Genomic DNA, 11399 nt, shown 5'->3' with positions numbered 1-11399 from the left:
GGACAATATAATCTCTTGTCATGATCTCTTCCTTCTCTTCTAAAGTAACCATTGTGAACACCAGATATCCTTTTACTTGATTTAAACCCATTTTTAATAAATCTCAAAGTTTGATGATGATATATTTGGAATTTCATCAAAAGACAGAACCCAATACATAAATTGTTGCACAATTATACTTAATGTAACACATGATGAAAAATAATTTGCAAAATAAAACAATTACATGACAGAAATTACACTGAACAAACAGTCAAACACACACTCAATATTTAAATCAACTATGTGAAGACTCTGTTGAATAAGCACAGCATAAGCTCTATTTTTTATTTCATATTCTAACTATTCCCAAGCCTTAAATGTCTTAAGATTAATTTTTGTTCATTAAATGTTTCTTGGTGTTCTTCTCCGGCTTAAACAATATGATGTAACACTTTGGAGCAAATATACACAGTATCAGTCCAAAACTGGAGGCCAGAATGGCAAATATCTCCACAGCCACAGTGAATTTCCCAGGAGAGCTGACATACGCTGGGATAAAGGTGACCCAGACTGCACAGAATATCAGCATGCTGAAGGTGATCAGCTTGGCTTCATTGAAATTATCAGGTAGTTTCCGAGCTAGTACAGCTAACACAAAGCAAAAGAGAGCCAGTAGGCCTATGTACCCAAGTACAACCCAGAACCCAAGAGCTGATCCTAATGCACACTCCAGGATGATTCTCTCCTTAAATGTGGTTAAGTTTTTAATTGGAAAAGGAGGACTAAGAAGCAACCAAATAGTACATATTAAAACTTGAATAAATGTGAAAGATACTACAGTCATCCTTTGCTGTGTAGGTCCAAACCATTTCATGACATTACTACCTGGGAGTGTAGCTTTGAAGGCCATAAGGACAACTATAGTTTTCCCAAGAACACAAGAGATGCAGAGGACGAAGGTGATGCCAAACGCTGTGTGGCGCAGCATGCAGGACCAATCAGAGGGTGCTCCAATGAAAGTTAATGAACATAAGAAACATAGAGTCAGGGAGAAGAGCAGCAGGAAGCTCAGCTCAGAGTTGTTGGCCCTGACAATTGGGGATGTCCTGTGACAAAAAAACACAGCCGCTGTTAAAATGGCAAGACAGGCACCAGCAACTGAGAACACAGCCAGGATGATTCCTAGGACCTCGTCAAAGGAAAGAAACTCTACAGGCTTGGGGAAACAAGTGTCTCTCTCTGCATTAGGCCAGAACTCCTTGGGGCAAGGGAAACAATCAGGGGAGTCTGAAAAAATAAATGAAAAAGGGCTTTTAGCAGTAATATATTTGATGTTTTAGACATTCATTAGAAAAATAATTACCTGTAGCATTGCTAATCTCTCCCTCAGGACATGGTATACAATCATAACAGCAAATGGGTTTTCCTTTCTGCAGCACTTTACGAGTTCCTGGTGGACAGCTGTCACTGCACACTGACACAGGCACCTGTTACATAAGATATAAACAATCTCACACATATTTAGGTTGTTATACAGATTTCAAGATTAAAGCAGAGGTTAACATTTTTGACTGTTCTGTTTAGGATGAAAAAGACAAAAAAAATTTAAATCTCTAAATTAATTAACAGTATTTTATTTGATAGAAAGTGTTAGATCACTAAACTACATGATTTTAAAATAGTACCTCCAGAGCTTTTCGAAATGAATGTCAAATTGAATCACTATTTTATTATTTTCTGGGGAAGGTCCCCCATGTCCCCACTCTAAGTTCAGCTAAAGCAAAAATGAGGCATCAACAAGCTGGTGTGATGAAGTTAAATTTGTTTTAGCACAGACCTCCCTTTTTGTTACTATCTCTCTGCCACAGTTCAGCAAAGGAACTCTTTTTCACTAGAATTGTATTTGAATCTCTTACACGGCTTCTTACACGTTTGTCACCATCCACCCAAGTGAGGTTTCTGTTGATATGAAACTCCTGCCCCTCTGCCAGTGATGCATCATAAAGCCCTACTGTCACCATCTCAATGCTGCCACTCTCACTTTTTTGCCAGTTAACAAGCTCATATCTGGCCACAGGATCCCCATTGGCATCAAATGACACATCATAACCATTTTGAGAAAAATTTACTTTTTTCAGTTGAGTAAGAACCTGTGAGAATAAAGTAAGATAAGACAGTGAAGGTGATAAATAAAAAAAATAAAAATAAATGTACATTGTGGTTGAAAAAGAACATTTTAGTGTTATCTTGTGTATTATGCCTGACCTGTTTGGACTCTATTCTGGTGAATTTGTCACACTGAGTTTTAGAGTTTGTGTCCTGACACACTTCATTATGAATGGCATGAGCTATTGCATAAACAGCCTTGTAAACCATGTTAGTGATTCGGAGCTGAGAAGTGTCAGTGTACTGGCTGCTGAGCGTCTGAACGTCTTCAGTTCCATCACACACACGCTCATCTATGGCTGCACCTTTAAACACACAGAGACAGAGGAACATGACATTTTAGCCTCGGCAATAATAATAAATTACTATTTTTTCTTATTTCATCAGACCCTATTATTTATGACTCTACAGATGATTAGCCTCTTGTACCTACTCTCGTCTGTACAGTGCTTTGGTTAACGTGAGTTGTTTTTAAATGTGCTTTATATAGACATTTGACTTGAATTGATTCACAAGAGACAGAAATGACCACAATTTTTCTATTAGTGACCATCTGACTCTGACTGATTTAATGTGTTTAAAACAAATAGATGGTCTGAAATCACTGTCAGAATAATACCCTTATTAGACTAATATATACTGTTACCAATAAATGCTATATGTACAAAAAACAGCTGATGACTTTTAAACAACTTTCTCACTTTTTACCATCCTGCAGTTGAATGCATCCTCCCAGAACTCAGTGAGCACTGGAGAGGCAGCCACCTTAGTGGGAGAGAGATCCAGCAAGAATTCTCTTAGACCTGGGATGACAGATTGCTGAATGCCAAATCCAATGGCTCCAGCACAGAAGCTGAACCGCAGCAAGTCTGGGTTAGTTACCCAGGACTCACAGCCTATCCACTGGCGAGGTGGAGAAGGCTCACGTGACAGCTCGTCAAGCAGGAGCCTCATTTCTGTTGAGGCTAAAAATGCCAAAACAACCATAGCTGTCGACCTGGAGAGATATTATAGTGCATGAAATTATGACAATATGAGGAATCAAGATAACTGATGCAAAGAAACAGGAGAGACGCTTTTTTTGGTGTGTATAACAAACTGTAAAGGTCACACTATTTCCATTTTTTTAGAAAATATCAGGAATAATTATGACAGCATTTTATGTGCATAAGGTCAGGGTCAGCAAATGGAACTAAAGTACAGTCAGTGATTTAGAAACCTGCGGATAACATCAGCTACTCTCTGGATCCTGCTATGTGGGTGGGTCCGATAGAAAGATTCAGAATATTCCACACAGATCCCCTCCTTCTGTGCTGCATCCAGGAAAGACGCCATGCCATTATTGCCATAATCGGAATCTGACCGGACAGCACCTATCCAAGTCCAGCCAAAGTGTTTCACCAGCTTTGCCAGTGCATCAGCCTGAAACTGGTCACTGGGGATTGTTCTGAAGAAACTCGGGTACTGCTGCTTATCAGACAGGCATGCACAAGTGGCAAAGTAGCTCACCTAAAAAACAACAACAGTGTAAATATTTTACAGGACAGAAAAATCAGCCCTGGACAATGTTAAACACACAGTTTGCCAGATATTCATATTTACTTGAGGAATGTCAAAGGACCCGATGACACGCGACATGCTGATGGATCGGGTGGATGAAGACTCACCAACAATAGCCATCACCATACCAGATTGTGAACAGTTTTCACTGGTGTAAACCAACGGGTCCAGGCCATTTGAAAGCTGGAATGTAACTTGCATCGCCAGAGGCACCGAGGTGCACGAGTCTTGGATCTCATAACCTAGTTTGATGCCTGGCAGCAGCTCCGTGCTGTTGTTAATCTCCTCAATGGCGAAGACCATTGCGCGTGAAAAGCGGAGTTCACGAGAGTCAATGCTGCACAAAGACAATCATGTCACTGTTGAAATTTACATATGTTGAGGACGATTCACAATTTTAGCAGAAAACACAACAAAGGAGAAGAGTTTTACATAGTTATTAAGGACCATTACTGACAGCTGCACTGCATCTGTGAAAGAAATGTACATCACAGAGTAACCTGACCAAGATTCGAAAACAAATTACCAGTCCAAAATTCACACTAATTTTAATGTGCAGATTTATAACTAACTTGATCAAAAGTCAGTTATTTGGTTTTCCTGTTAATTACATACATTTGCAGTTAAAAAATGTTCACACTCTTTTGTTTTGTGAAACTTGTACCTGCAATTTCGTTTCTGTAATACTAATTTGGCACTTTCTGTGTCTTCTGTTCTTCAACACTAGACAGTGACTTTGTAACACAATTGTAAGCGCATCATACAAATTTTAACATTTGTCCCCACACAGTGTTACAGCCCCCTACACATCACATCTCCCTCTTACTAACCTCCCTGTGCACTTTTGTGGCTCAGGCATGGTGGTGTAGTTATGCTTCACTGTGTGCATGAAGTAGTGTATTGAGAAAACACCCCCAATAATGTAGTCACCATCCAATGAGAATGCAGGTAGACGAGTAGAACCCTGGAGTTTACATTTCACAGATGAGGCCTCAGTGCTGACTCCGCCAGTCTTATCCTCTTTAAGCAAAGTCCTTTGTTTTAGACCATCCCCAGAACCTTTCAAGGCAAGGGCAGAGTTCACTTCACACAAACTCAGAGACAGGATCAGGCTAATTAGGAGATCTGAGATCTTCATCTCTCAAGTGTCTGTTTTGTCGGCATACTGTATGTGTGCTTTTGTGATTTATATAGAGTAGATTTTCAGAGAAAAACTTCCCTCCTTCTACTGTGCGTCAGCTTACTGTACATCAGAGAGGGTACGCCCTTACCTAGTGTTTTTTTTTTTTTTGGTTGCATTATAATCTCCAGTAAATGTCCCTGTCACTTGAAAACAGAAAATACCAGGTATCTAATTTTGTCCTACCCATATACCTTTCGTGCTTTATTACATATGATAAAGCATGAATCCCAGCACATGCACAACTTCAGTGTTTTTTTTATGGTTTAATCCGGTCTCAAATAAATTACAGGATTTATTGTTCCCCGATATGTATGTAACAGTTTTCAAATCAAAAAGTCGAGACAGAACTCAGTACCACTTTTTTTGGTTACAAATGTAAATTTTATTTAGAAAATGAAGAAAAAAAATATTCATGAAAAATGGCTATCAGAAAATTTAAAAAAAGAATGGATGAGGCCATTTTTTCACAGACATTTGGGGTATCGTATTATGTTTATGGGTGTCTCATTTTCGTTTGTTGTAAAGCATGTAAACTTTTGCGTTATGTATTTTGTATTTTTTCACCTGGTATGTTATGATTGTTTGCATAGCCTCTGTTTTTTGAAGTGAGGAATGAATTGAATGTGCACAACATAAGCTCTGTTCTATATATTAAAATCCTAACAATTTCCAAACCTCAGACGTTTTAGGATTGATTTTTGTTCATCAAATGTTTCTTGGTGTTCTTCTCTGGCTTAAACAATATGATGTAACACTTTGGAGCAAATATACACAGTATCATTCCAAAACTGGAGGCCAGAATAGCAAATATCTCCACAGCCACAGTAAATTTCCCAGGAGAGCTGACGTATGCTGGGATAAAGGTGATCCAGACTGCACAGAATATCAGCATGCTAAAGGTGATCAGCTTGGCTTCATTGAAATTATCAGGTAGTTTCCGTGCTAGTACGGCTAACACAAAGCACAAGACAGCCAGTAGGCCTATGTACCCAAGTACAACCCAGAACCCAATAGCTGAGCCTAATGCACACTCCAGGATGATTCTATCCTTAAAAGTGGTCATGTTTTTCATTGGGAAGGGGGGACTAAGACCCAACCAAATAGCACATATTAAAACTTGAATGAATGTGAAAAATACTACAGTCATCCTTTGTTGTAGAGGGCCAAACCATTTCATGACACTACTACCTGGGAGTGTAGCTCTGAAGGCCATTAACACAACCATAGTTTTTCCAAGAACACAAGAGATGCAGAGGACAAAGGTGATCCCAAACGCTGTGTGGCGTAGCCTGCAGGACCAATGAGAGGGTGCTCCAATGAAAGTTAATGAACACAAAAAACATAGAGTCAGGGAGAAGAGCAGCAGGAAGCTCAGCTCAGAGTTGTTGGCCCTGACAATTGGGGATGTCCTGTGATGAAAGAACACAGCTGCTGTTGTAATGGCAAGACAGGCACCACCAACTGAGAATGCAGCCAGGATGATTCCTAGGACCTCGTCGAAGGAAAGAAACTCTACAGGCTTGGGGAAACAAATGTCTCTCTCTGCATTAGGCCAGAACTCTTTGGGACAAGGGAAACAATCAGGGGAATCTGAAAAAAAATATCAAAAAGGGCTTTTAGTAGAAATACAGCTGGTGTTGTAGATGTACATTAGAAGAAAAAACATACCTGTAGTATTACTAATCTCTCCTTCAGGACATGGTATACAGTCATAACAGCAGATGGGTTTTCCTTTCTGCAGCACTTTACGAGTTCCTGGAGGACAGCTGTCACTGCACACTGACACAGGCACCTGGTACATAAGATATAAACAAACTTAAAATGTTTTTGGTGTGCTAGGTAGATTTTAGGATTAAAGGATAGTTCCACATTTTCCGAAGTCTTAAAACAACATACCAATGTGCCAGTATGTGTTTTGAAAGTGTTACTGGTCATTGTACCCATTCCTCTTGATTATACTTTTATACTTATAGGATTAAATAATGAAGTGAGGACATTTCGAATTGAAAGGTCAAAGGTCAACTTCATTGTTACATCAGAATGTTCTGCAAAAACACTTCTGGCATTTTAGGAAAAGAAGGGGAGATGGTGATTATATACAGTGAGTACAGTTTTCTTGTAATGTGTCATTAATTAACCTCTAAGAAACTCTTACAAGGTGCTAACAAGGTTGTCATTAGCAACAAATTACCTTATGATGAAGTTAAACTGTGTTAAATAAAGCCCAAATGGATCATTCTCTGAGCATTGTGTTTTGTCTGACAATTATTAATATGGTACTAACCCTAATCCATTAGTCAAATTACAGTCTGTGTTGTCTAATTTAGACATCGTAGGACCATTGCATAAAGTGTGTAGTGTCTACAGTGCTATTTGGTAGAAAGGCTTAAATAGTTTTTAATTAATATATTTTGGACCTGATATGGCATTGCATTTGATTTCTAATTTTAGCCCTGATAAGGCATTATATGGGGTGTATGGTTTAGTTGTATGGTTTATGATTAGACTATGAACCATACCTGTAATTTCTTATTTCTATTTTTTCACTAATTTGATATAAACTTCAGCTCCTTACATGTTATTATTGTACGCATACGATTTCAATTTTTTGTCTAATTTGATACAAATTATAGCTTATTACATTTTATTAGTGTAATCTAAAATAAAGTGCGACCCTTCAGGTGACTGTCATTGTCATTGTGACAAAGCTGTCTATCAGTCCCCTGTACTTCTCTGTAAAAATAGTCTAAATGACAACAGCATGTTTCTCACTGGAAATTGTTCACTGGAATCATAAATAAATGAAACTTTGAGCGCTCAAAGAACTGCAGTTATTATCTTTTATCAAAATCTGTCAATGTCTTCACTTCTTGACTATATTAAAATAAGACAAAAATAAGTCTGAAGAGAAATGGATGACAACTGCACAGAGGCATACAACTGCAAGCTGGTAATTCTAGTTGTGCTACAATTTGTTTTCCACAGCAACAACAATTTCTTGGAAACATGTAGGGGTTGGGTGAACTAAAATTAATGTAACTTTGGAAGATAACCACTTGATATGTCTGTCTCAGACTTATGAAGTCTTGAATCATCTCTGATGGAATGTAGGTTGCTATGTATGCACAGAATGAGAACTGTGGATTTTGTCCCACATCTCTGACACAGCGATGGATATCGTCACAGGAAGTAAGGACCAGAGGAACAGGGACCAAAAACACATCGCTTGTTTTGTACACCAAATTTGAATAGAATAGAATAGAATAGATATACTTTATTGATCCCAAGCTGGGAAATTAAGGTTAAATTCTGCCATTGGGGTCCTTACCTGTGTGTCACCCCCCAACCAGGTGAGGTTTCTGTTGATACGGAACTCCTGGCCCACAGGAAATGATGCATCATAGTACCCTGCTGCCACCATCTTAATGCTGCCACTATCACTTTTTTGCCAGTTAACCAGTTCGTATCTGGCCACAGGATCCCCGTTGGCATCAAATGACACATCATAACCATTTTTGGAAAAATTAACTTTCTTCAGCTGAGTAAGAACCTGTGTGGATGAAGTACAGCGAGACAATGAGGGACATAATATTATAGTGACAAAGGGGGCATTAGGGTATTCACTTAATCATTTTGACTGACCTGTTTGGACTCTATTCTGGTGAATTTGTCACACTGAGTTGTAGAATTTGTGTCCTGACACACTTCATTATGAATGGCATGTGCTATTGCATAAACAGCCTTGTAAACCATGTTAGTGATTCGGAGCTGAGATGTGTCAGCGTACGGGCTGTTAAGGGTCTTAATGTCTTCAGTTCCATCACACACTCTCTTGTCTTTGGCTGCACCTACAAAGAACAGAGATAGAGGAGTGTCTGATGTTTTTGGCCTTCACACTGACATTACATTAGAATTCTTTCTAAAATTCTTATTTTTTTTATATTTTTGTTGTATTTGATTTGATAAAAGTGTCTGAAACTCAATTATTTTCATTGTTCTTATTCTTTATGAAACATGCTTATTTTACAGACAGTTACGAATAAGCACCTTCATCTATTTCCAGACGATCAGATTACACACAAAAAAGACAGAAATGTCCACAACTTTTCCATTAATTACGTTCTGACTTCAACTGTTATTACGTGTTTAACGTACATTATCTGAAAACACTGTTAGTATGATTGCCAAATTAGACTTATATACATTTAGCTTGGTGGCCTGGAGACTGTGTGTTTGTGTTCAGGGCTATAGTGTTGACATTGTAAAACCACTGAAGCCAAAAGTTTACTTGAAATCGTCAAGTGAGATTATTTACAGGAATATACATTATGTCCACCTCATGTCTTCGTTCAGTATCAATAGATTTTCTTCTCAATAGTCTATAATCTGGGGTTTGATCTTGACTTTTAGGAACCACAAGGACCCAACAATGATTGTCATCTTTGTTTAAAAATCAGATCAACTTTCTCACTTTTTTCCAGCCTGCAGTTGAACGCCTTCTCCCAGAACTCCGTAAGCAATGGAGAGGCAGCCACTTTAGAGGTAGAGAGATCCAGCAAGAATTCTTTCAGACCTGGGATGACAGCTTGCTCAATGCCAAATCCAACGGTTCCAGCACAGAAGCTGAACCTCAGCAATTTAGGGTTAGTTACCCAGGACTCACTGCCTATCCACTGGCGAGGTGGAGAAGGCTGAAGCGACAGCTCCTGCAGCAGAAGCCTCATTTCTGATGCGGCTGCAAATGCCACAATAACCACAGCGGTTGACCTGGAAAAACATTATAGTGCATTATATTTTACCAATAAAAGTATCAAGATACTTAACACAAAACAATGTGAGAGATACAGTAGTTTGTAGTTTAGGAAATGTTCAGTGCAGGTCTCACAAATTCTGTTTTCATGATTATAAATAAGAAAGAAATAAACGTCATGAAAAAAGTATTCCAATTTGCCACTAAAATAATACAATCAACAATAATCAGATCAGTGTCAGCATTGACACTGTGAGCACTAAGCAATCAGTGATGCAGAAACCTGCGGATCACGTCAGCTACTCTCTGTATTCTGCTACGTGGATGGGTCCGATGGAAAGATTCAGAGTATTCAACACAGATCCCCTCCTTCTGTGCTGCCTGCAGGAAAGATGCCATGCCAGTATTGCCATAGACTGAATCTGACCGGACAGCACCTATCCAAGTCCAGCCAAAGTGTTTCACCAGTTTGGCCAGTGCTCCAGCCTGGAACTGGTCACTGGGGATTGTTCTGAAGAAATTTGGGTATTGCTGCTTATCAGACAGGCATGCACAAGTGGCAAAGTGGCTCACCTAAAAGAATTCAGGATTGTAGTTATTTAAAAGGGCAGACCAAAAATCAGCACCGGTCTACATTAAAGACATAGTTTTCAGAAATGTATAATATTTACTTGAGGAATGTTAAAAGAACCGACGATGCGCGACATGCTGATTGATGGCGTGGACCCAGACTCACCAACAATAGCCGTCACCATGCCAGATTGTGAGCAATTGTCGCTGGTGTAAAACACCGGGTCCCGGCCGTTTACAAGCTGGAATGCCACTTGAATAGTCAAGGGCACTGAGCTGCACGAGTCGTGGATCTGATAACCGAGTTTGATGCCTGGCAGCAGCTCCATGCTGTTGTTAATCTCGTCAATGGCGAAGATCATTGAACGTGCAAAGCGCAGTTCACAAGAGTCAATTCTGCACACAGACAATCATATCACTGTTAAAATATACATGTGATAAGCAAAAGTCGACGTTCTAACAGAAAACACACAATTGCACACAATTGCAGCTTTCTGACTGAGAGCTGTACATCATCTGTGGACCAAATATATCACAGAATTGCCTGACCAGCAAAATTCACAACACAAGATAAGATATAATTCCATAGTGCATATATTTAAAAATTGGCAGCTAAATCAGAAGCCTTTACTTGTTCTTATCTTCTTTATAAACCATATATTATTATTCTTAAGTTTTACTACACAACGGCTTTGCAAAATGATTGTTAGCACATCATACAAAGTAAAAACATTTCTGTCCCCACACAATGTAACATCCTTGTATCCACCACTTCTCCCTCCTACTGACCTCCCTGTGCATTTTTGTGGCTCAGGCATGGTGGTGTAGTTATGCATCACTGTTTGTTTGTAGTAGCGTATGGAGAAAACACCACCAATAATGTAGTCACCATCCATTGAGAATACAGGTAGACGAGTGGTACCCTGGAGCTTACATTTCACAGATGAGGCCTCACTGCTGCCCCAAGCACCAGTCCTTTCCTCTGTAAGCCCAGTGCTTTGTTTCAGAGCTGAGCTCAGCTCACACAAACTCAGCGACAGGATCAGGCCAATAAAGGGAGCTGAGATCTCCATCACTCAAGTGTCTGTATGTTTGCATACGGTGTTTGTGTTTGCACTGGTTTATATAGATTCTCAGACAAGAACTTCCCTCCTTCTCCTATACGTCAACATACTACACATCAGAGAG

General features: G+C 39.3%; 1 protein-coding gene across 1 annotated transcript; it reads right to left on the bottom strand.

Annotated features, from left to right (window-relative positions):
* Positions 1-370: 370 nt before the first annotated feature.
* Positions 371-10597, bottom strand: LOC311255811 (vomeronasal type-2 receptor 1-like; the record flags this gene model as incomplete). Its single annotated transcript, XM_084350461.1, has 15 exons — positions 10313-10597; positions 9925-10214; positions 9363-9658; positions 8534-8733; positions 8220-8441; positions 6560-6683; positions 5588-6481; positions 4539-4767; positions 3751-4045; positions 3368-3657; positions 2850-3145; positions 2248-2453; positions 1911-2132; positions 1346-1469; positions 371-1269 (listed from the first exon to the last, which is right to left on the bottom strand). The coding sequence occupies exons 1-15, from the start codon at positions 10571-10573 to the stop codon at positions 371-373; spliced, it is 4848 nt and encodes a 1615-aa protein (XP_084206587.1). The 5' UTR covers positions 10574-10597.
* Positions 10598-11399: the final 802 nt, after the last annotated feature.

Source organism: Pagrus pagrus, assembly GCF_965226575.1.
Source record: "Pagrus pagrus genome assembly, chromosome: 4".
Taxonomy (NCBI): Eukaryota; Metazoa; Chordata; class Actinopteri; order Spariformes; family Sparidae; genus Pagrus; species Pagrus pagrus.
Note: the sequence above shows the minus strand (reverse complement) of the source record. Positions and strands in the feature narration are given on the sequence as shown.